This window comes from Xylaria bambusicola (assembly GCF_022495145.1).
Source record: "Xylaria bambusicola strain CBS 139988 unplaced genomic scaffold F5B22scaffold_30, whole genome shotgun sequence".
NCBI classification, from domain to species: domain Eukaryota; kingdom Fungi; phylum Ascomycota; class Sordariomycetes; order Xylariales; family Xylariaceae; genus Xylaria; species Xylaria bambusicola.
The window spans coordinates 344763-365007 of NW_025953583.1; the positions used below are offsets into that span (position 1 = coordinate 344763).

General features: G+C 50.1%; 9 protein-coding genes across 9 annotated transcripts; 5 read left to right on the top strand and 4 right to left on the bottom strand.

The window, feature by feature from the left end:
• The first annotated feature begins 103 nt into the window (after positions 1-103).
• Positions 104-2191, top strand: F5B22DRAFT_277389 (uncharacterized protein). The gene is made up of 3 exons (XM_047970259.1): positions 104-169; positions 242-1083; positions 1201-2191. Exons 2-3 carry the CDS (start codon positions 824-826, stop codon positions 1880-1882), a joined length of 942 nt encoding a protein of 313 aa, XP_047829467.1. The 5' UTR covers positions 104-169; positions 242-823; the 3' UTR covers positions 1883-2191.
• A 1743-nt stretch (positions 2192-3934) lies between these two features.
• F5B22DRAFT_277324 (uracil-5--methyltransferase TRM9) lies at positions 3935-5569 on the bottom strand. Its single transcript, XM_047970258.1, has 2 exons — positions 4142-5569; positions 3935-4081 (listed from the first exon to the last, which is right to left on the bottom strand). The coding sequence occupies exon 1, from the start codon at positions 5146-5148 to the stop codon at positions 4261-4263; it is 888 nt and encodes a 295-aa protein (XP_047829468.1). The 5' UTR covers positions 5149-5569; the 3' UTR covers positions 3935-4081; positions 4142-4260.
• Positions 5570-5740: 171 nt separating this feature from the next.
• F5B22DRAFT_647993 (uncharacterized protein) lies at positions 5741-6430 on the top strand (the record flags this gene model as incomplete). Its single annotated transcript, XM_047978964.1, has 2 exons — positions 5741-5928; positions 5992-6430. The coding sequence occupies 2 exons, from the start codon at positions 5741-5743 to the stop codon at positions 6428-6430; spliced, it is 627 nt and encodes a 208-aa protein (XP_047829469.1).
• A 266-nt stretch (positions 6431-6696) lies between these two features.
• On the bottom strand, positions 6697-8499 carry F5B22DRAFT_277308 (NADP-dependent oxidoreductase domain-containing protein). The gene is made up of 3 exons (XM_047970257.1): positions 8192-8499; positions 7780-8094; positions 6697-7666 (listed from the first exon to the last, which is right to left on the bottom strand). The coding sequence occupies exons 2-3, from the start codon at positions 7972-7974 to the stop codon at positions 6986-6988; spliced, it is 876 nt and encodes a 291-aa protein (XP_047829470.1). The 5' UTR covers positions 7975-8094; positions 8192-8499; the 3' UTR covers positions 6697-6985.
• On the bottom strand, positions 8289-12091 carry F5B22DRAFT_277676 (uncharacterized protein). The gene is made up of 18 exons (XM_047970260.1): positions 11954-12091; positions 11550-11863; positions 11406-11498; positions 11345-11357; positions 11247-11288; positions 11153-11189; positions 10984-11085; positions 10910-10928; positions 10519-10790; positions 10289-10466; positions 9900-10230; positions 9841-9846; positions 9755-9781; positions 9621-9657; positions 9239-9565; positions 9002-9189; positions 8864-8939; positions 8289-8800 (listed from the first exon to the last, which is right to left on the bottom strand). Exons 1-18 carry the CDS (start codon positions 11963-11965, stop codon positions 8538-8540), a joined length of 2337 nt encoding a protein of 778 aa, XP_047829471.1. The 5' UTR covers positions 11966-12091; the 3' UTR covers positions 8289-8537.
• Positions 12092-12750: 659 nt separating this feature from the next.
• Positions 12751-14693, top strand: F5B22DRAFT_612602 (uncharacterized protein). Its single transcript, XM_047975352.1, has 3 exons — positions 12751-13332; positions 13405-13845; positions 13906-14693. The coding sequence occupies exons 1-3, from the start codon at positions 13272-13274 to the stop codon at positions 14583-14585; spliced, it is 1182 nt and encodes a 393-aa protein (XP_047829472.1). The 5' UTR covers positions 12751-13271; the 3' UTR covers positions 14586-14693.
• On the bottom strand, positions 14694-16572 carry F5B22DRAFT_612603 (tocopherol O-methyltransferase). The gene is made up of 4 exons (XM_047975353.1): positions 16500-16572; positions 15931-16420; positions 15184-15861; positions 14694-15117 (listed from the first exon to the last, which is right to left on the bottom strand). The coding sequence occupies exons 2-4, from the start codon at positions 16065-16067 to the stop codon at positions 14958-14960; spliced, it is 975 nt and encodes a 324-aa protein (XP_047829473.1). The 5' UTR covers positions 16068-16420; positions 16500-16572; the 3' UTR covers positions 14694-14957.
• A 7-nt stretch (positions 16573-16579) lies between these two features.
• On the top strand, positions 16580-17449 carry F5B22DRAFT_612604 (uncharacterized protein). Its single transcript, XM_047975354.1, has 2 exons — positions 16580-16981; positions 17041-17449. Exons 1-2 carry the CDS (start codon positions 16810-16812, stop codon positions 17181-17183), a joined length of 315 nt encoding a protein of 104 aa, XP_047829474.1. The 5' UTR covers positions 16580-16809; the 3' UTR covers positions 17184-17449.
• Positions 17450-18518: 1069 nt separating this feature from the next.
• Positions 18519-19013, top strand: F5B22DRAFT_647999 (uncharacterized protein; the record flags this gene model as incomplete). The annotated part of the gene is made up of 2 exons (XM_047978965.1): positions 18519-18663; positions 18805-19013. The coding sequence occupies 2 exons, from the start codon at positions 18519-18521 to the stop codon at positions 19011-19013; spliced, it is 354 nt and encodes a 117-aa protein (XP_047829475.1).
• Positions 19014-20245: the final 1232 nt, after the last annotated feature.

The following is a 20245-nucleotide window of genomic DNA, read 5'->3' on the forward strand; positions in this document are numbered from 1 at the left end:
ACAATGGCTCTCCCTAGATTATCATGACTGTTGCAAATGTTCCACTTGCTGGCGAAACCCTTGACGGTAACCCAACTAGACTGACGTATTAACGAGCCCTGGCGCCGCCTCGTTGTTCAAAGCTTTTCAGGTCGTCATAACAACGTTCATTGGTGGAAGGGCGGACCAAGTACGCCCAATCATGATGACAGTTCCTAGAAACGCGACCACGCTTCACTGACATTAATCTTGGCTCCCTCAGGAGGTCTTCCATAACCAAGTCTCCGAAACATCTAAACATCCCATCGTCATCTAATAGTTCTCCCGTGATACCCAAAGCACTCCTAAACTCGCTCGTTTAACCTCAAACTATTTCCGTTCCTACCTACTCGCTTGGCTCTCAACCTCTATTTGCCCTAGCATTGTCTGGGTAGACAAAAGTACCAAGGGAAAAAAACAAACCAAGAGGCGAATAGAATATTACATCACTACAGTCATCGTCATCACCAATAGTCTGCTTATAAGGTCTCTTGAAGAACACAGCGGCATAGCAAGGGACACAGCCAAAACGTCACGGTTGAAGTCGACTAAACTAGCGACACCATTGACGTTTCCATGAACACGAGTCTTACCAGCCCGATTACGGCCTTATAGGCGATCTACCGCCATCGTGGATATCGCCTCCCTACTTAAGGCCTCCGACTCAAATGAGTCCTCATTACCCTCATCCCAGCAAAGCCGATCCACATCCGTACCGGCTACCGCGGGCCCGGCGGTCACGACGACGGCGCCTTACGGACCTCCCTTATACGCAGCACCTCCTCGCCTGGGAGGAGTAGGCCCCATGGTAGCAGGAACTGTCAGCAAGCGCGGAATGGCGCCTCACATCTCAGAAGCGCCGGCGAAGAAGCAGAGTAAATGGTCAGCAGAAGAAGACGCACTAATCATCGATCTTCGAGGAAGCGGGATGAAGTGGGAGGACATCTCTAAACGATTACCCGGCCGCAGCGCTATAAGCTGCCGCCTTCATTACCAGAATTATCTCGAGAGGCGTAGTGAATGGGACGAAGAGCGGAAGAACAAGTTGGCAAGATTGTACGAGAGGTACGCCCCACGAGAATTTGGGAGTCCTAACCGCCCCAATCCTTACTTTCGTAGCTGGACGAGAGGCCGAGCGGACCGCACAGACAAGACGTCACGGAAGACTAACGTAGGAAGCAGATTTAAACCCGAAATGTGGGCGAAAGTTGCAGAGGAGATGGCCATACCATGGCGTGCGGCAGAGGCGATGCATTGGCAGCTGGGGGAGCAAGACATGGCTCGACGAGCAGGTGTGACACCTTTCTCTCTCTCTGCCCAGACTTTGGAGACGGCTCATGGAGGGGCACGGGCTTCTTCGCGACACACACACTCTTCATCACAAGGGGGGATTTCGCGAGAGGTCAGTCATGGAAGAGGTTATGGTCGGGGCACCGCGCTCCCTCCAGCTCGCCCCCTCGTGCGAAGAGAAAGTCTTGCGACACATCATCTCCCACCTCCCGAGCATCTTGAGGTTACCTACGGATATTCTCATCCACACGGCGGCGGGCACCTTGCTCCTATTCAGACTCAAAACCCACCGCCGCGGCCGGGAATGCTCCCAAGCGTGGCAGAACTTACAACTGGTGTTAGTCCCTACAGCACGCCAGCCTACTCAGCAGGAGTGCCAAGTGCGAGCCCCGTACACAGTGCTACAGCAAGTCCCGGGCCCTACATGCCACCACTTGGCTACCCACCAATCGATCCGGCATCGGCCAGTTCTAAGAGACGAAGGAGCCCCGAGGTTATGCCCTACGAAACGAGTAGACGCAGGCACCTCGAGCGACCACCTGAGCCATACGAGCACCCACAATCCAGACGATGAGCGCTGAAGAGACTTGGAACCTTGTTTTGTAAAGATTCAGGTACAGGAAGACGAGGAAAATATTAGACCACCATAAAGACGAGGATGAATTTGGAATTTGGAGGCGTTCACAGACCGGGATAAAAACAGGATCGAGGAATCATGTGCGCTATCATACAGCAACGACAACAACAGCACCGGCATTACACTCGACGCCTTTGGCTTCTCGCCCTGGTGACACCGACATACATCTCACATATGACATTACGGCGTTACACTCGCGGACATTCGCCCACATCGGCGTGTTCTCTGAGATTGGGGGTTGCTTTCGAGGACGAGAACAAAACAAACACGGAACTTGGGATTCTGCATCGGATCGGAGTACGCATTCTATCTACTTTCATACTTGGCATCACTAGCACACCACTACAACACCCACATCGAAAACTGAAGGAAGGGGGGAGGGGCAAAACGAGGATAGGCAAGATAACTCTACGAAACTTTTTTTTTTCTCCCCACCCTTTGGAAGAAATGGAGCAAAAAGAAAGCGAAGCCTCGTTCCATTTCGCACCACCATGCGCATCCTTTACAAAAAAAAAAAAAAAAAAGGGTGGGGAGAAGAGTTTCGAGATTTGCTCGTTTTGTTAGGCTATTCCGTAATCTTCTTGTTTTTTTTTTTTTCCTTTCCCTCTTGACCTTTTCCGGTCCTTTGTTTCAGGTTCCTCGTAATCACCTGGCTCCTCAACACCGCATGACAAAGAGTATGCAGGCTGCAAATGTGGTTCAACGGGGGGACTGATACTAGGACGGGGAAAGTAACGAGAGTGACCAGAGAGAGGAAAGGGAAAAAAAACAAAAAAACAAGAAAAAGCAACGAGAAACCAGGTACCCCATTACATAATTCGATCTTCTTAACCCTTTTTGTTATTAAAACTCCAGGAGTCCAGGAAGCGGGCCGGTAGTTGGTTGGGGAAGGGGGTTAAATTTGGATTGGGGGGGACCATGCAGGTAGCTGAGGGCTAGGGTGGCTTGGTTTTTTTTTTCCCTCTTTTTTTTTTGGCTTTTCTTTCTTTTCTGTCTTTATTGCACTCCTCTTGGGCGTCTATCAGGCATCGAAGGGAGGGGACCCCTGGCAAATGTGGTTGTTTATTTAAACGTACCCTCCTTAACATCACATCATCACATTGCATCGCATGGCATCACACACACATCCAGGGATTTTTTTTCCCGGAGAGAGAGAAACTAAAGAAAGAAGAAAAGAGAAATCCAAAAAAGAGGATTACAAAGCAAGCCAATCTGAGTGAAATGATCGGGGAAAACCACGGAAGCGAAATCGAGTCAGAATATTTCTTGGCTCGGTTTTTTTTATTTTCTTCTTTCCGTTACCTTACTGGGTTTCCTCGTTTCTTTTTCCCTCTACTACTTTGCCTTACTCTTACTCTCTCTTTCTATTCTCTCTGTGCCTCCTCCTCCTTCTGATCCTTCAGTTCCGGGATCTTATCTTTGCGTTAGACTGATTTTCAATGGGCGTATCTTGCTTAAGCGTAATGAACATGGTTGGGAAACGAATTTACTTTGTCTGTGAATTTTATTTGTTTTGTTTTTATTTGGTTTCTATTGTTCCGAGGTTTTCATTTGTTGCGGAGGGTGTGTCGTTACAGGAACGTAACTCGAAAATGAACCACACAATACAGGGAAAAGATAGGAAAAGCGTGTGTGAAAAAGCCAAAGTATGTATGTATGTATGTACAATAATATGATAAGTCAGAGAAAACACCGTTTTCGTCGACTCGATAACGCTGATCATTCCTCCTCTCGAGGCTCTTGGTTGTTACCTTACTGCTACCTACGTTCTTCATTTCCCTTCATCCGCGTAAATCCTTTGTAACGTTCCTCGCCGTACGAGATGCTACAATACCTACACTGCCTGGACGAGCCAGTAATTCCCGCGGCGATTGCCTAAACTCGCGCATGTAAGATCTGAGAGATCTACACCACAGCACATATTGCCCTCATGCAGCCCCTATCTCGGGCCCCGTCGAGAATCCAACGTTGTAGTGAGGTGGGATAGTGCAATGTGAGTGTCATGTCAGTGTGCCGCGTAGTGTGCCATAGGCCAGAATAGGTCAGAGGCCAGCCACCGCAGTCAGAATTAGTCACAGGTAACCGCTGGTAAGCAAGTGAGAGAGACGGAGAGAGACGGAGAGAGACGGAGAGAGACGGAGAGAGACGGAGAGAGACGGAGAGAGACGGAGAGAGACGGAGAGAGACGGAGAGAGAGGAGAGAGAGAGAGAGGGAGGGACGTAGGCAGATAGGCAAGTAGGCAAGTGGACAAGTGGACAAGTAGCCATGTTGGTAGGTTGGTAGGTTGGTAGGTAGGTACCTGCAGCAGGGCGGTCTATGGCTTTGCCTCCTCCCCGTGACCCCCTATCACCCACCAATTATCCCTCTCATACCCGCTTTCTATGACCCTGCCCCCGGCCTCACGCAGGTCCTCCTCGAGCTCGCCCTCGCGGTAGAGGTGATAGAACCTCTCATACGTCGTGTCGACGCCCGCGTTACCACCGCTGTCCCTGTCGTCCTTGTCCTTCTTCTTGTTCTGGTTGGCCTTCATCACCCACGGCACGAGCTGGTCCTGCGCTGAATCCGCATCCCAGCCCCTGCGGCTCGAGCTCTGCTCTAGCGCCCACACGTACACGAGCACCTGGCCCCCGTCAGCCCTCACGCACGTGAGCAGCTTGCGGAGGGCGTCGATACGCCGCTCGCGCGTCGACATGTGGTGGATGACTGCGATACAGAGCACGAAGTCGGCGCAGCCGGCCCGGAAGGGCAGCGCGAGGCCGTCCGCCACAGCGACGTCGAACCCACGTTCCCGCGCGATGCCCACGAGCGACGGGCTCCGGTCCGACCCTACGATGTGCACGTCTCCGCCCTCCCGCACGCCCAGGTACTTGCCGTTACCACAGCCCACATCCAGCCCGATGGACCCTGACGTCACACGCTCGCGCAGGAACGACGCGATGAAGGGCCACGGTTTGTACCGCGTTGAGCTGAAGTGGCTCGCGATCGACTCATACACACTGTGAACGTGCTCATCCTCGTACGTCTCGGGGGACAGCGCCGCCGCGTCACGGATAGAAGCTTGTGGCTTTGTGCTGCTGCTGCTGCTGCTGGTCTCAACGCTAGCATTGGCATTGGCATTGGCGGAAAGCGACGGCGACGACGGCTGTTCTGCTTCCTTCACTTCGGTCCTGTCCGTGTCATGCGAACCTGTGGGGTACGACATGTTTACCCTGCGCGTCGTCCGTCCGTCGTACGGTTTTTCTTTCCTTTCCTGTCTGGTGTAGCAAAGGAGACCGACCGCCGGCCCGAGTGACTGACTGAGTGACTGACGAACAACTGGAGCCAACCCAGGGTCTCCCCTCTGGATCCCTTCGGGATAGGTTGAGAGTCGAGAGTCCCCACAACGGCACTGCTTGTTCCTTTCGCTTGGTTTGCGTGCTTTAGAAACCGGATTCCTGCGGCGCACGTTGATAGATGTGACGCTCACACCGAGTTTTTGCTTACCTCGCTCACCCCCCCTCGTCGTCTATCAGCACGGACTTTATCGTGCGGCGCAGGTGCCGGAAGAGAAGGGAAAATTTTGCGAAAAACAATATTATGCCTTGTGAAATGCGCTTTTGAAACTGTGTCACCTTGAGTAAGGCGTCAGATTCTTACTTGTATCTCGGCCTTACAGGTAGGGAGGAAGACACGTAGAGACAGGGTAGTTCACGGTGCTTGTTGGAGTCGAGGTCAGTTTACTGTATTCTTGTCCTCCCTTCCCTCGCTCGGGACTCCCCGTTCAACGTTGATGAATCCAAACAGGTCTTGCCGTCATGTATGACCAGGACGCAGGATGGGATAGGAGTTGCGGCACACTCCGTCCTATCTCCCTGGATCTTCCCTCCGAGCTCCAAATACTACATGCGCTTTTTGGCAACAGTAAAGGAGAATCTCTTACCAGACTAGGCAACAACGACAACGATCCCGAAATCCAAGAATTAACAAGAAAAAAAGAAGGCCTGTGTGATGAGTTGCGTATGCAGTAGCTCGAGGGCACGGCTGTTTGGCTAAGTATAGCCTATAGATGCAAGGTGGGCAAGGTGGACAAAAGGTGGGCAACACCACAGACAAGCTCCAACTGCAACCGATTCCCAGGTTTCAATGGGAGGGCGAGTGTTGGCGTGCTCGTTTACCGTCGTCAGATCAGCCAGGGAGCGGTGGTTCTTATTCGCTGGACGGGCGGCGCCTGTCCGCGCGTCGTCTCAGATGGCGGAGCGGTCGCGCAACCACACCTTTCAAGATATCTCTCTGCCTCTGTCCCAGGAGCCCGGGATCGACTTGGTCTTTCCTGGCGCTCGCCGTGTACTGGTCTCGTGGGCTGCGCTGGGATCCCTGTCTTGGCAGCTTGGTCAACGGGTGTCGTTTTAGAGACAGGTCAGATCACAGACACGCACGCCCTCTCTGTGCTCAGACCGAATGTTCGAGCACCCGGCGAATTAGATGCACTCTCGAGCAGCGTCTAAATGCGATCCCTGCGGTGTGATGTCTGTGTGGATTTTATGTGCGATGGGGCCGATTAAGTTCGCTCGCTCAACTGCATTTGTGGATGTCGTATTGACTGGGGGGGTGGGCTTTTTTTTGTGGAGGTGGATCTCACTCAGTAGTAAGTATTGGCGTGCCACTGCATATGGTTGGTTAATGCCTCTCTCTTCTCTCTCACTTTCTAAACCTCGAAGACGACGCACCGACAAGACACTCTCTCTTGGATCTATGGAATGCAGTCCTACGATGACGTGAAGGAATAATGAGAGAAGGGTAAAGATGAGATGAAAGAGAAGAAATTGTAGTAAGTTGTCATTTCAATAACTCGAAGAAGAGTCAAAACTCGAGTAGTTAGTATAATTAGTACCCAGGTAAAGTACTTAGGTAGGGTAGGCAGTGAGTTAAGATACATGAGGTTATCAACCACATCACACTACAATAGACCCTGATAAAGCAATTCTTCAACTATAGGTCGTCTACTTATTTGTGCGATCTGGATCTCACCACGACTCATTCGCAACAAATATAGGCAACTACTACGATTCTCTAATGACGGCCTTGAATTCATTGAGACACGCCACCCAGACATCCCGACTTCCCTCGGTCTGCGCGAAACCATCCAGTATCTGACTCACTTCCAGGTCCTCGGCCATATGTTCCTCGCTCGTAGTGCCATCTAGCACAGTGGTTCCCTCCAGACCTAGCACGAGGGCGTACAGGGCGACCGGTGCGCTGATGGTGGCACTCTCGGCTAGTCTACGTACCGGTGCGCTATGCAGCAGTTCAGGGTTCCCACTCAAGGTCCAGAAGGTCTGGAACGCGATGCGGTGGGCGCGACAGTACGCTCGCAGATCAACTTCCCACCGCGTGGCGGGGTAGAATCTATTCTGCACCACCGCCGGACGCACGCTCACGTCGGGGCTCGTGCAAAGCCCATGGACGACAGCGAGGTCCGTATTGGATATCCCGAGCTGCTTGATGCGGTGTGGCACGTATGTCTCCAGCGTCTTCCAGACCGTTACCAGGTCTGAGAATTCCCGAGACGGCGGCGAATGCAGTACAAGGCTGTCAATGTACGCGCTGACCGAGTCTTCGAATGTGAAATTCGCAAGTGACGAGGCCACGGAGGCATGCACTTGCTCCTCCAGGGGCGCCTTGGGATCATAGGGCATATTGTGGGGATCCTGCCCGCTGACGGGAGTGAATTTGGTCTGAATCTGCGAGAGATGAGATGTCAGCACCTCGCCTTTTCTTAGCTCAGACCAAGGCAAAGAAGGCAGGAAGTCGGTGAATAAGTGAGTAGATAGGCGAGGCAGAGCGAGTTACACACGAAAAGATCTTCTCGTTTCACGATGCCCTTGGATATGGCCTCTCTAATGCCAGCGGCCACAAGGGCTTCATTGTAGTGACGGGGTTGAGCGGCCGTGTCGACGCCCCGGAACCCAGCTTTCAATGCCTTGAAGACGAGGTCGCCCGTGGCTTCTTTCTTCCACGCCGTGCCGTATAATAGCCTTGGCATCGCCATGACGAACTCGAAGTTGATTGGCGATTTGCAGATTGATGGGAGAGCTCATGCATACGCTGAATAGGTAGGTGCCTATGCAACATTCACGAGGTTTACTGGGCAATGCCAGCTTTGGTGCGACTGTATCGTGATCATGAGAAGAGTGTACCTAGGTCATCGGGATCAACCTTGATGGTGTCACCATGATCGCTGATTCCACATAGATAGAAGTAGGTACCTTTGTACCTGCCCACTACTTAAGTACTACCGGTATGTATGTAAGTACGGTATGTATGAGAGCGACATACATGTGATGCAGGTTAGAAACTTAATTAGTTCCAGATCGTCATTGGTAACTGCGAATCGCGAATCTCGAAATCTCTCATGACCCTTGCATATGCATATATCCACCTAGCTGGGCACGTCCGATATCGCTTCCAGTTGCCAAAAACAGTTGGCAAAGTAAGTAGGTACATGGGTAGGTACTCAACGTTGGTTCATGGATACAACTCATGTTCAATTAATCAAGGTAACTGGACTACTAGGACATGTTATGATGACATTTCTAACATTCTATATACATTCTAAGCCTGGATTTTCGACTGCACCCACTTGACCACGCCTCCCTTGGCGACAATTTCTTGAACGCTAGGAGGCATTTCACCAACCTTCTGTTCCCACGAGATGCCGTCTTTCTGTGTAATCGTGACTTTAGAGCGTCGGACGTCCCACAGTAGCTTCCAGCCTGTGCGTCGAGTGAGCGGCTTCTCTGCGTCGTCCTTGAACGCCTCGCGGAGCCGCTCGACTAATTTCGGAAGTTCAAGTGTAAGAAGAGCATTGTTGATGCCTATAGCAATTCCATTAGCTCAACAACTAGTGGAAAACAAGAAGAACCTCACGGGCAACTTACTATTACGGCCAAAAATGGAGGAGAATGATGAAGCTACCACTAATGGTATTTGGTTGGCTAATATCGATGTGGCGGCCTAGGTTCAAGTTAGTAAATCATATCCGAGTGTTAGACTGGAAATTTGGAAGGTTAATTGACCTGTTCTCTACTACTTCCTGATCCAAAAGATGAGCCCGCTACGAGCACATCATGTGGTTTGATGATCTTGCCAAACTCGGTATCGTAGTTCTCCATGCACACCTTAGCCATTTGCTCTGGGGTCATGTCATCTTGATAAGTGTAGCGTCCGGGATAGATGCCATCGGTATTGATGTTGTCATTATCGCCTACCACAGTTAGCGAGTAAGTCCATGGGTGTATGTAACAATTACTCACAGAAAACAATCTCTCCCTCAATCTTCTCGGGGAAGCCCGGGAGGATGTCCGTCAAGGTTCCAGCCTCAGTAGCTGCTGGAGAGGCCGAATCTTCGGCGGCTCCTTCAGCCGTGCGAATCATGCTCTCCATATCACCAATGAGCAGGTCAAGAGCATCCGCGGCAGAGCGAGCTCTGTCGGCAGCCCAGTCACCGGTGCCCTCACCAATGATAGGCTTCTCCACACCTTCGGGCTTCACATACCAACCAGGACTAGCAATCTTGCCCTGAATAGCACTGGCAGCAACTACCTCAGGGCTGGCAAGATAACACAGTGCCTTGGGGCTACCTAGAAACATCAAATTAGCATCGTGTATCAAGCTTGAGGTACAGAGCTGAGTTACCCATCCGACCCTTATAGTTGCGATTTGACGCCGAAATCTGGAGAGTAAGGATTCAGTAGGCGTTTCAGGAGCATGCAAATCAGTGAGGCCCGAAATCTGCCCAAGATGAGAATAAATGATTCCAGAGGACTTACCCCTACTTCGCCTTCCTCGAGCAAACCCTGTATACCGTATTAGTACCGAACAACCGGATCTGGTACGATTAGAATCTATCACATACAGGTCCCTGTGTCCGATATTAGTACCAAGCAAATGAATACGAATCAGCTAGAATCTTACAAGCCCAATACAAGCACCGCAACCTGCTGGTAATAACACAGCGCCTGACTGTTCAAGAACCTGCCAGTCTCCAGCCTCTTTTGCCATTTGCTGTTCAGCTATGGATGCTGGTGCAAGATAGAACTTGACATTGGGGTGAACTTTAGCAGGCTTTCCGTCGCTGCCAGCCTCGCGAAAAACACGAGCAGCGGCAGCAAAATCCTCATGCCTGCCATTGGTACAACTCAGAAGATAAGCCTTGTCTATCGAGATGTTCTGCGACTCGAGCTTCTTGACAGGGTTAGCAATTTTGACACTGTTGGGTCCGGCGACAAAGGGGGAAAGGGTGGATCTGCGCCTTGTTAGAACATCATTTACGAATGATATGCGGGTAGCAATTATTTTCGTACAGGTTAAGATAGAATTCTTTAGCATATGTAGCACCGGGATCAGCAGTCAGAGGGTTTTCCAAAAGCTCGTCGATCCGCTTGTGATTTATACGCTCCTTAGTAGGGCTATTAGACATGGCCGCAACCGTGGCTCTAGCACGGTACCACGAAATAAGCATATCATCAACTGGGAAGAGTCCTACACATATTCATCAGAAACCGAAGGGAAATACGGGAGGAGAGAGAGTAACCTGATAGAGCACCCCATTCTGTGGTCATATTACTGATCGTGAGGCGGTCCGATATGGGGATGCTTGCCAGCGTCTGTTCGGATCCGTGGAACTCTACGCAGTGGTTGAGCACTTCGGACTGGAGCATAGCACACAGGGCAAGAATTGTGTCTTTGCCTGTGACGCCCGGTGGCAGGATACCCGTCAAAGTGATTTTGGCGATGGGTGGAATCTGCCAGAATACTTGCGAGGTCGCAAGAACAGACGCCGCATCGCTCCTTACTATGGCCGTCCTTTCTGGAGTCAGTAATTACCAGAAAGAGTGAGAATTTATCGCATATTTCGGAAGCATCAGGAGGAAACAGGTCCGAAACTTTCCTAAGGGGAGAATAGAAGACTCCAGGGGACTGACCCGAGACACCCTATACCACCTTTATATTTTCATTAGCCGGCTGTCAACGAGCGGAAATCACATCTTGCATTTACCATAAATGGGCGAATGACTGTCGCTAGCAACAGCAACGGTCCCTGGCCAGGCATAGCCTTCTTCCACCATGATCTGGTGCCCGATTCCGTGCTTGGCAGGATCTTTTAGGTTAAGATTAGCTTGCTTCAAGTACGATTAGGCGGGCACGACCCAGTAAAAGAAGCATACAAAAATCAATTCCATGCTTTTTGGCAAACTCCTCGATCTATGACCTGGAATCAGCATCTAGAGCTAGGATCTAATGGCTAGGGGACTAACGCACCCGCGCGTATTTCTTCAAGTTCTGTTCACTGTGATTCGAGACCTATAACAAACGCGTTAGCTGATTATCCCCTGGGCTTTTTAGGTAAAACGTCGTACATCATGATCCAACCTGTGACTAGTCAGAGACTATGAAGGATTAGACGGTAAGATGACATACGTCATAACAACTTGTTTATTATCATTGACCTTGGAGGCGCCCATCTCCATAAACTTGGTAATCACAGGCCATGAATTATCGTGTGTCATTGACCTATTACAGTTGTCAGGGCTGCACTGAGGAGGCAGCTGAGAAGGAAATTACCGATGCGGCCGTAATGTAACATAATCCCCAGCTTTGACTTTTCTGTCTTCACGGAGGCCAATTGCGTGACGCTGTATAATCTTCTCGGTAATCGTCTGGCGGTTGACCGGGGCGGCAGAGGCCGGGGAGGGCTTAGAGGCGGATTGAATTGTGATGCTATCATTTTGCGTCTGGAAAGTCTGTTGCTGTCGGGCGCTGGTCGAGATACAGTTGCGGAATCTAGTCGCAGGTACCGATACTAATCGCGTGCGAGCCATCGAGATCCGGCCATGCCGCATCGCCATGGCGGCGGCATTGAGAGAAATGGCTCTCCGCTGAAGTTGCAATGTCAGTCAAATTTCGTCGAGGATTGAACGGGGGACGCTGCACGCGACAGAGCACTGGCAGGTGGTAGAGAAACATACGAGGGCAGCCATTCTGTATGATTGTGCCCGGAAGCGGTGTTGATGGTTCCAAAACGCCGTCAACAGCGAACTGAAGGTTAACGGCTTCCGTTCATGTCCTGGCGCGTCGCTTGCACGGAGCCGGAGTCGGAGCTGCGTCACAAAAAAAAGTTCGGTAATTGGAATATAGGACGGCCGTGATTGGTTGAAACACACATAGTCACAAGTTACGGAATCCGTAATTACAGCCGACAAATATGTGACCTATCGTGTAACTAAGCTGTTACTAGGGTCTGCGCCAACCACACGTTAATTGGAGGTGAAGGGATACGGTAGCTCGACCGGAGACCGCGAATCTTGACAGGCATCTCTGCTTCTTAGACCACGGCCTCTGCCATTTACAGCAGTTGTTGCAGACCAAGACCCTGCTCGCCTGGTAGAATGCCATCCTCTTTCTCAAGAGGGTTGCAAACGGAAACATCCGTTCCCCATATCTTCTAGCTGCATCTTATGGAACATGAGATCATTGAGCGCTGTCGATCCCATGTATATCAATCAACTCTACCGACTCGACTCCAGCTATTAAGAAACGTTACTTGCCGCCGACACAACTACAGTCGTCTCGTCCTGACAGCCTCCTCGAATCACAGATTGCCAAGATACGGCACCCGTGGTTTTACACGCGGAGCTACCGCAGGGGTGTGGCCGAATAGAGCCAAATTTCATAGGCCCCTCGGACCCCTCCAAAGAGGATTGCCTGCCCCTCATCACCTCATCGCAAATAATGCAGCTAACATCAGACGGGAACAGCTTCAGACAAATATGTAAGACCTAGCCTTGGAAGCTCTCCATATTCTGCCGTCGGCTCTACCAGAACCGACGAGCGGGCCTTTTCCTTTGAATAGCTGTCGACGTGTGATTAGTAAGAGGGACTATTCGTACAACTCTAGCCCGGATTGGTCTCTCAACAGTAAGCTCTCTCCAGACCGAGAGGTTATGTTTCCCTTAGTTCCAGGGCCAATTCGTCCCGCTAGTACCTAGGTAGGGTCTAGATGGATAATAAGATGGATAATAGGATGCTGAATTGGGACCTCGTTGTCATCCTGTAGAGCAAGGGAGATAATTAGTACGAAATGTTCCTAAGGTAAGTAGGTATGTAATGTGGCATCTACCCCGCCTTCGCGTTATATCACCGAGCCAGCAATATCCGGACTTTCACGACCTCGTCTTTTCTGCTGCAATTCAAGATAGCTTTTCTGTCTGTACTACGCGAGAATTGTTGAGAAATTGAATCGAAAGTGAATTGCACCATTACGCATTATAAGAAAAGTTCCTCACAATGGCTCAATCACCACACACTGTTCGGTGGGGCATTATGGCCACGGGGTTCATCGCACAGAGTGAGTACAGACACACACGACCGACAGATTATGAAGCTATCGTCGGGTCTTGCTGACACGCCCGCGCCGCAGTGTTCGTCAGAGATCTCCTCTGCAACCCCGCGACCCGTGACGTCACCGATGTCGCACACAAGGTCGTGGCCGTGGCGTCGTCGAGCTCTAAGGACAGCGCAGCCAGCTTCCTCGAGAAGGTGAACCTGGCCCCCGAGGGCGTCAAGCTCTACGGCTCGTACAGTGAGCTCGTCAACGACCCCGACGTGGACTGTGTCTACGTCGCCACCCCGCACAGCCATCACTTCCAGAACGCCATGCTGGCCCTGCAGGCTGGCAAGAACGTCCTGTGCGAGAAAGCCTTCACCGTCACCGCGTCGCAGGCCAAGAAGCTTGTCCAGGCGGCCAAGGAGAAGAATGTCTTCCTTATGGAGGCTGTGTGGACGAGATATTTCCCTCTTAGCATTAAGATCAGGGAACTGGTCAAGTCTGGGGCTATTGGTACCGTTTACAGAGTTATTGGTAAGTAATTCCGATTGGTACATAGTTGTCAAAATTCTCGGACTGACAGAAATGCTACAGCGGATAACTCCATCGGCAACGACGGTCCGGAGGGTTCGATTACTTTCCCTGATGAGAACCGCATGGTCAACATCGACCTTGCCGGTGGTGCCCTGCTGGACCTGGGCATCTACTCTCTAACATGGTTATTCCAAATCCTTTATCACCTCCAGCCTGAAGCTGAGAAGGAGACTCCCAAGACCTTGGCCGCGGTCCACCAATACAAGACCGGTGCCGACGAGTCAACGAGCGTCATCGTCCAATTCCCCAACCACAAGACCACAGGTATCGCCCTGACATCGCTGCGCATTCCCACAAACACGGACGGCAAGAACAGTGGTGGACCCGCTATCAAGATCCAGGGTACTCTCGGCGAGATCCAGGTCATGGGCCCCGCTTACCGGCCCACGCAATACAAGATCATCAAGAAAGACAGCGATGGTCAGGTCGAGGTCGTCGACTGCCCCATCCCCGTGGACCGCGAGCGTCGCTTCGGCATGGGCATGTTCTGGGAGGCCGACGAGGTCGCCAGGTGTCTGCGGGACGGCAAGAAGGAGAGCTCGACCCTGCCTCTCTCTGAAAGTATCGTGATAATGGAGGTTATGGAGGAGGCGCTGAAGCAGGGCGATGTGAAATACCCTGAGCTTATCACGAGCGATGTGTTCGACCCCCAGAGCCCGCAGAACACTGGTGCTCGGTAAATTAAATGCGAGATCTAAAGAGATGATTGATGGCTTAGCCGAGTCACGCTGCGCGGAGTGCACATAGATATACAGCGTCTCAATTAAAAATACTCTGCATCAAAGACTTTCTCAATTTAATCAACTAGTCTCTCGACCTATATCATCTACTTCCTATTATGACCGTGCTCGAGTGTACCGCTATACTCTTATCTAAATTTTACTTAGACATGACTAAAAGACGCGCAGTCTCGTCATACAGTTGATATCAATTAAATACACTAGCGTCTTTTCGGCACTGTGAATTTAGATAATCCAGGTAGAACTCATTTCTATCTTAGCTTTGAAGCATTTTCATTTGAAACAGTGTGCTGGCTATAGGCAAGATGATCTCTATGGTTTCTCGAAGCACATAATAGCGTATCGAAAAGTGCCATTCGCATAGCCCCGTCTCATCGCACGGAAAGCCTGGAGAAACGCAAGTCCGTCTCGTCCCTGGGAAATAGCGAACATCCAGAGCGACGGCGACGAGACCAAACCCCAAGAAATGTCCCTATTCACAGTCAGTAACAAGTAGGTTAATTAGAGAGCAACGTGACCCTCTACCAAAGTTACTTACCAAGTCTTGGCGACATCACTACTAATATCAATTGGGCTTTGACGAACTACCAGGCCCGCCTTCTCAGCCATCTGGACGTAGTCGTCGGCTGTACAGAGGGGCGGGAGTAACATCCCGTCCTCAATGGGCTGGATATCCTCTTTTTCCTGCTCCGGCGAAAGCTGCGGTGCCTTGAACCAGTCGGCAATCACGAGACGCGAGGACTTGCCAGGAACCAGCAGCTCGGACGCGGAGCGGAAGAAAAGGGGTTTGTCAGGGAAGTGCGACAACGCCTCGGAGATCCAGACGGCGTCGAACCGCGCAGCGGGCTTGCCGTCGGCGGAGAAGTGCTCTAGCATCTTCTCGGCGTCGAGCTCGAGGAAGCGGCAATTGCCCCCCGAGGAGTACGAATTAACTTCATCTGTGGGATTGCGCGTGGTGCTGTCGGGGGAGGTCTCGGCTTGGGTCAGTTTCTTGGCGATTTCGACCTGGCGCCCGCTGATGGTGATGCCCGTTATGCTGCACGCGTGTTCCTTGGCGAGGTAACGCGAGGTGCCGCCGATACCGCACCCAACGTCGAGGACATTGGCCCCTTGGGGGAGACTTGAGATTCCGAGCAGATACTTGATCAGATTAACCTGAGCCTCCTCCTTGGTTTCTGTGGGCGATTTGAAATAGCCATGGTGAATATGCTGGCCCCTGCAGAGAGCATATCAGCGACGAAGCTCGTGAGCAATGAGAAAACATTTATCACGAAGGGTTCCGTACCAGAGAGAATAGTAGTAGTCAGAAGCAATCTCGTAGTGTTTCTTTATTCGCTCTTTCAATGACGTAGACGACTCGTGTGCTTCATATTCAGGTATTTCATGCTTATCACCTGGATGCGTCTCGACGGCGGTGGCCATGATATTTTGGTCAATGTATAGTCAAGGGTGAGTGAATCTGATAGGTAACTCTTGGAGCCTATATCCTCAGTCTAATAATGGAGGAGAAGCAACTATAAAACTCGCGTTGTGACGCGACGTGTTATGGATAGAATGAAACTTGGGTCTAGATCATGCAGCCTCCCCTCGCATTCCCACTATCTACTATCGTCACCATGTCGGGTCCCTAATCAAATACGCTACACTGGCAAGAATGCAAATGGCTCATTGGATTTTAATAGTTCAGAGGCAGGGCGAGGTACACAATCACAACAGCACAGATACCGCGTATTTGAGCTTATAGTAAGTTGAAGACAGGTGTAAATAACTACGTAGTAAGTACAGTATACTGTCTCTCCAGTTTCGTCTTTGTTTGAGAACAGGGGCTTACCATTGGACTGGGCTTGCCGTTAGTGAGGGGAAGTGGGGGTCACAGCGTAACATGGGAATGTACCTGTACCTGTACCTGGGTACCTCTGGAACCACGCGACATCAGTCAATGACATCACCTCATCACATTATCTCCAAGATGAGAGGTTGAGCCAGGACGCCTAGAATCCGCCTATCATTGCTTGCTTACCATTCCTTCATCAGGCAACAGAATTATTTCTTAGCTTTCACCACTTCTCTTCAATCTCTCTATTTTCATCTGTTGAACACAAGACCAATCCAGTCCATTGATTCAGTCTTTCACCAGCTACAAAACGACTAAATAAACAAAACAATGCTTCACAACGTATCCTACCTTCTCCTCCAGCTCTGTCTGGCTAGCTGGGCTCTCGCCGCCCCTCTTGCTGACGAAGCCATCACTGCTACCAGCAAGACCCCGTGGCAGTATGGAGCCGGAGGTGGAATTGCCGGCTTCATTATCCTAGTGTTGGATCTCATTGTCTTTGGTGCGTCTACTTTCCCACATTCTCGGATTCTATCCTGCCTATGCTAACCATGAGAGTAGTTGAGGTATTGAAGTCCAATCGTCCTACGAGCGACAAACTACTTTGGTGCCTCATCGTTTTCTTGTTCCCGGTCATTGGAATGCTCATCTACTTCTTGTTCTCAAACCGAAAGGCCCACAACACATACGAACCGTTGCCATAGATGTGGCCAGGCTGGTACAATGTGGTTGGGTACATGGAACGCTTCCACGTACCCGTGTCAGAAATTGATCGTATCAGTTTGAGAGCTGGGCTAGTTCCCACTCATTATTCTGTATGGGCTATGTGTTTATGACTGCATGATATATGGGAAAGCGAATGGAATATTGAAAGGAAGATAAACAAGAGACAAGAAATCCTAGATGGGGTTGTGGTCCTAGTCGCCCTATCTACTATAAACAAATCAAAACCGCACAATTATTTCAAGCTATTTTGAATGATTTTCTCTTGTCTGTCATGCTCTGATTACCCCTAGATCTGTAGACACTCTCCATTGGTGCATCTCTTGTTTTCTTGGACGACGCTGTTAGTTGAACGTATAGAGAGAAAGGAGGTGGTAATTTGAATAGTAACTATGGACCTCATCAATGTCATGAAATAGTGTCGGGCTACGAAGAATTGCAAAATCGGTATCCGTTGTATACATAGTATTATCTGATTGAGCCACCAGGACCAACAATGAATCTGGTTGTCAAGAACCATTTCAGCCCCAGCAGATTATTAATTGTGAGTAACCTCAGTTCCAGGAGCTGTCAACAGCCCTTATTATAATAGTAGATAAGAAACAATTCTCAATCTAACAATGAGAGTACTTGGCATGTATTTAGATACTAAATGACTACTCCTTTGTAAGCATTTGCTGTTCACCAGGCGATATAATATTTGAACCAAGGTACCTATTCCTCGTCCTACGTTCTAGGTCCATATCATATTTTCTCACAAACATGCCAGCTTTTACCATGGACAACCGGCCACGTTTGTGGTCAGCTCCCTCACAGTACTGCGCCATGGTTTGAACGTTTTCCCAGCAGCTGTTTGCTTGCTGCATAAAAGTTCTTCCTTAAAGGGGCTACGACGTTTCTTTTCACTTCTACTCCCTTCCTCTTGTCTATAACTCAGAAAACAGTTTACTGAATGAAACTGATTATCAACAATTCACAAACTTGGCATCATTTACCTCCAGCCCCCTTCTTACCATCCAATGAGCCACAAACTCAGTAAGTCATTCCCGAAAATGTAGTGAATACAGAGATATATGAAGGTTTGGTTTGGCTAATATAAGCAGCTATAGCTGGGCCTCTAAGAAGATAACTACAAAGTACTTGCGCTCCTAGGAAGTGGAACATAAGTAGTGTTATTGTACGTAAAGCCCAGGTACTGACCAGATGAGTTTTCAAGAACTGAACAGAATAATTAACAGCACTGGGTGCATTATCATACACCAACAACACAAGGATACCAGCCCAGAATTCCCGGTTTCATCTGGTGATATCTAACGATGGCTGCACGACGCAACGACCACGACGGGGTCATCCGCAGAACGGCAATCCTCCAAGTGAGGATCCGGGCATTCAGCACGGCGACGAAAGAAGATTTGCTCGTGAGAGCCGCCCTCCGAGATGGCGCAACAGCAGGAGATATCCGTAGGTAGTTCCTCACACTATTCCCAGTGAAATCACAAACTAATGTAGAGCTCCTTTCGAGCCGAACTCTATTCTAAAAGTCTCCAAGACCCTGAATGGTCGACAAGCACTAGACTATGTAGCTGACTATAAATATTTTAGTGCAAACGGCGATCGACCATCGCCCTGAAAATCCCACCAACGTCGCCCCTATGAACCCTAACCCGACATTTGAGGAGCTCGTAGAGCACATCATTCGGGAGTCTCTTAGCTATCTGGACAATGAGTTCCGAGACCTGTTGCTGCTCGATGCAGGTCTACGCGACGATGCTACTGCTGGCGACATCATACAAACTGCAATTGATCTCTAGGCTCGAGACCACGAGGTCGTGGCGGAGAGAAGAGGGACGGTGGAATAGAAACGTGAATGTTTCCAACCTCATGACATTGGGCTACAGCGCCAGGCCGTTACACTTGACGAAGTCTGCTCTCCATTAGGCACTTCGACTACTAGTATTTGCTTTCGATATGGGCAGTATGTTCCGGTTTGTGATACAACATCGATCCATAGAGCTTCGGGAAGCTGACCAATCGCTCGATTTCGATCACGGGATTGGTCTGCTGGACAGGAAGAAGGTTCACCATCGCCAGACTATGTGGCACCAGGCTACACGCCGGTACCATCTGGGGTCCGCTCAGCGTGCTAGCTTAGCATCTTCACTCTGTCCTCTCACTCGGTATTGCTTCTAGATAAAAGTCATGAGGAGACTCGTTAGGTGCACTACTGCGAACAGAAGACTTTGATCTCTCGTAACAAGCTGCCATACTCTCGTCGTTTATAATTAAATAGATTGTCAATGATCGCTAATATCCCAGTGAAGTGCCCACCTAAAGTGAAGTCTATCTGAGCTCGTGTCGGGAAGGTCATATGGTCATCGCACTAGCGCAAATCATTTACCATGTAAGAAATGCATTATATTTGGCATCGACTTTGAAATTCCCCTTCTGTGTGTGGGCCGGAATACAGGATCCACGCCGAACTAATCTATCTCATCTTAAACCCAGTCTCTCGCGGGGAAAATGCCATCACCTAGAAAACGACCTAACAGACCTAGTGATCGGTTAATGTCGTCAAAGCAGATGTTTGGATCGATCGTTGGAGCTCTAGTCTGTCAGATCTGACTACTCTCATCGCCATAGCCGTAGTAAAACCCAATTCGAGACACTGCAAATACCAAAAGTCATGACGTCGTTGACTTGCGTTCAAATCACCTAGAATTCCGCAAAGCTCACCTAGTGATTAGCCATCACGTCTCAACCTAGTTAGGCCGCTCATACTAAGTTCCGATGAGTTATGTGAGCTCCTACGGCGGCGCTTGGTCAAGTCGTGACGACTATGACTTACACCCGGGCGCCGCCATAATACCGTCGGAAGTGGCTTTTGAGCATGACTGCGCAGAATACATTACAAACGGCGGCCGAATATAATTCGTCCTACTCCCTTAAAAAAAAAACCCCTGCATCGGGATGTGCTCGCATCACTCGATATCTAGATAAATTCTCTGAATTCCGGTATCCGCTGAAGGGGAAGAAGACAACTATA

Excerpts from the sequence above, each read along its gene's own strand:
- F5B22DRAFT_277676 (XM_047970260.1), bottom strand. Across the intron at positions 10,231-10,288 it reads AAAGAATTCTATCTTAACCT|ATCCACCCTTTCCCCCTTTG; the intron begins GTACGAAAATAA and ends AACAAGGCGCAG. Across the intron at positions 8,940-9,001 it reads CAGGAAGTAGTAGAGAACAG|GCCGCCACATCGATATTAGC; the intron begins GTCAATTAACCT and ends ACTTGAACCTAG.
- F5B22DRAFT_612604 (XM_047975354.1), top strand. The coding sequence starts at position 16,810 with ATGCTTCACAACGTATCCTACCTTCTCCTCCAGCTCTGTCTGGCTAGC. Across the intron at positions 16,982-17,040 it reads GTTGGATCTCATTGTCTTTG|TTGAGGTATTGAAGTCCAAT; the intron begins GTGCGTCTACTT and ends CCATGAGAGTAG.
- F5B22DRAFT_612602 (XM_047975352.1), top strand. The coding sequence starts at position 13,272 with ATGGCTCAATCACCACACACTGTTCGGTGGGGCATTATGGCCACGGGG. Across the intron at positions 13,333-13,404 it reads CACGGGGTTCATCGCACAGA|TGTTCGTCAGAGATCTCCTC; the intron begins GTGAGTACAGAC and ends CCCGCGCCGCAG. Across the intron at positions 13,846-13,905 it reads TACCGTTTACAGAGTTATTG|CGGATAACTCCATCGGCAAC; the intron begins GTAAGTAATTCC and ends GAAATGCTACAG.
- F5B22DRAFT_612603 (XM_047975353.1), bottom strand. The coding sequence starts at position 16,067 with ATGGCCACCGCCGTCGAGACGCATCCAGGTGATAAGCATGAAATACCT. Across the intron at positions 15,862-15,930 it reads GACTACTACTATTCTCTCTG|GGGCCAGCATATTCACCATG; the intron begins GTACGGAACCCT and ends TGCTCTCTGCAG. Across the intron at positions 15,118-15,183 it reads AGTGATGTCGCCAAGACTTG|GGACATTTCTTGGGGTTTGG; the intron begins GTAAGTAACTTT and ends GACTGTGAATAG.
- F5B22DRAFT_277389 (XM_047970259.1), top strand. The coding sequence starts at position 824 with ATGGTAGCAGGAACTGTCAGCAAGCGCGGAATGGCGCCTCACATCTCA. Across the intron at positions 1,084-1,200 it reads TTGGCAAGATTGTACGAGAG|ATTTAAACCCGAAATGTGGG; the intron begins GTACGCCCCACG and ends CGTAGGAAGCAG.
- F5B22DRAFT_277324 (XM_047970258.1), bottom strand. The coding sequence starts at position 5,148 with ATGTCGTACCCCACAGGTTCGCATGACACGGACAGGACCGAAGTGAAG.
- F5B22DRAFT_277308 (XM_047970257.1), bottom strand. The coding sequence starts at position 7,974 with ATGGCGATGCCAAGGCTATTATACGGCACGGCGTGGAAGAAAGAAGCC. Across the intron at positions 7,667-7,779 it reads TGAAACGAGAAGATCTTTTC|ATTCAGACCAAATTCACTCC; the intron begins GTGTGTAACTCG and ends CATCTCTCGCAG.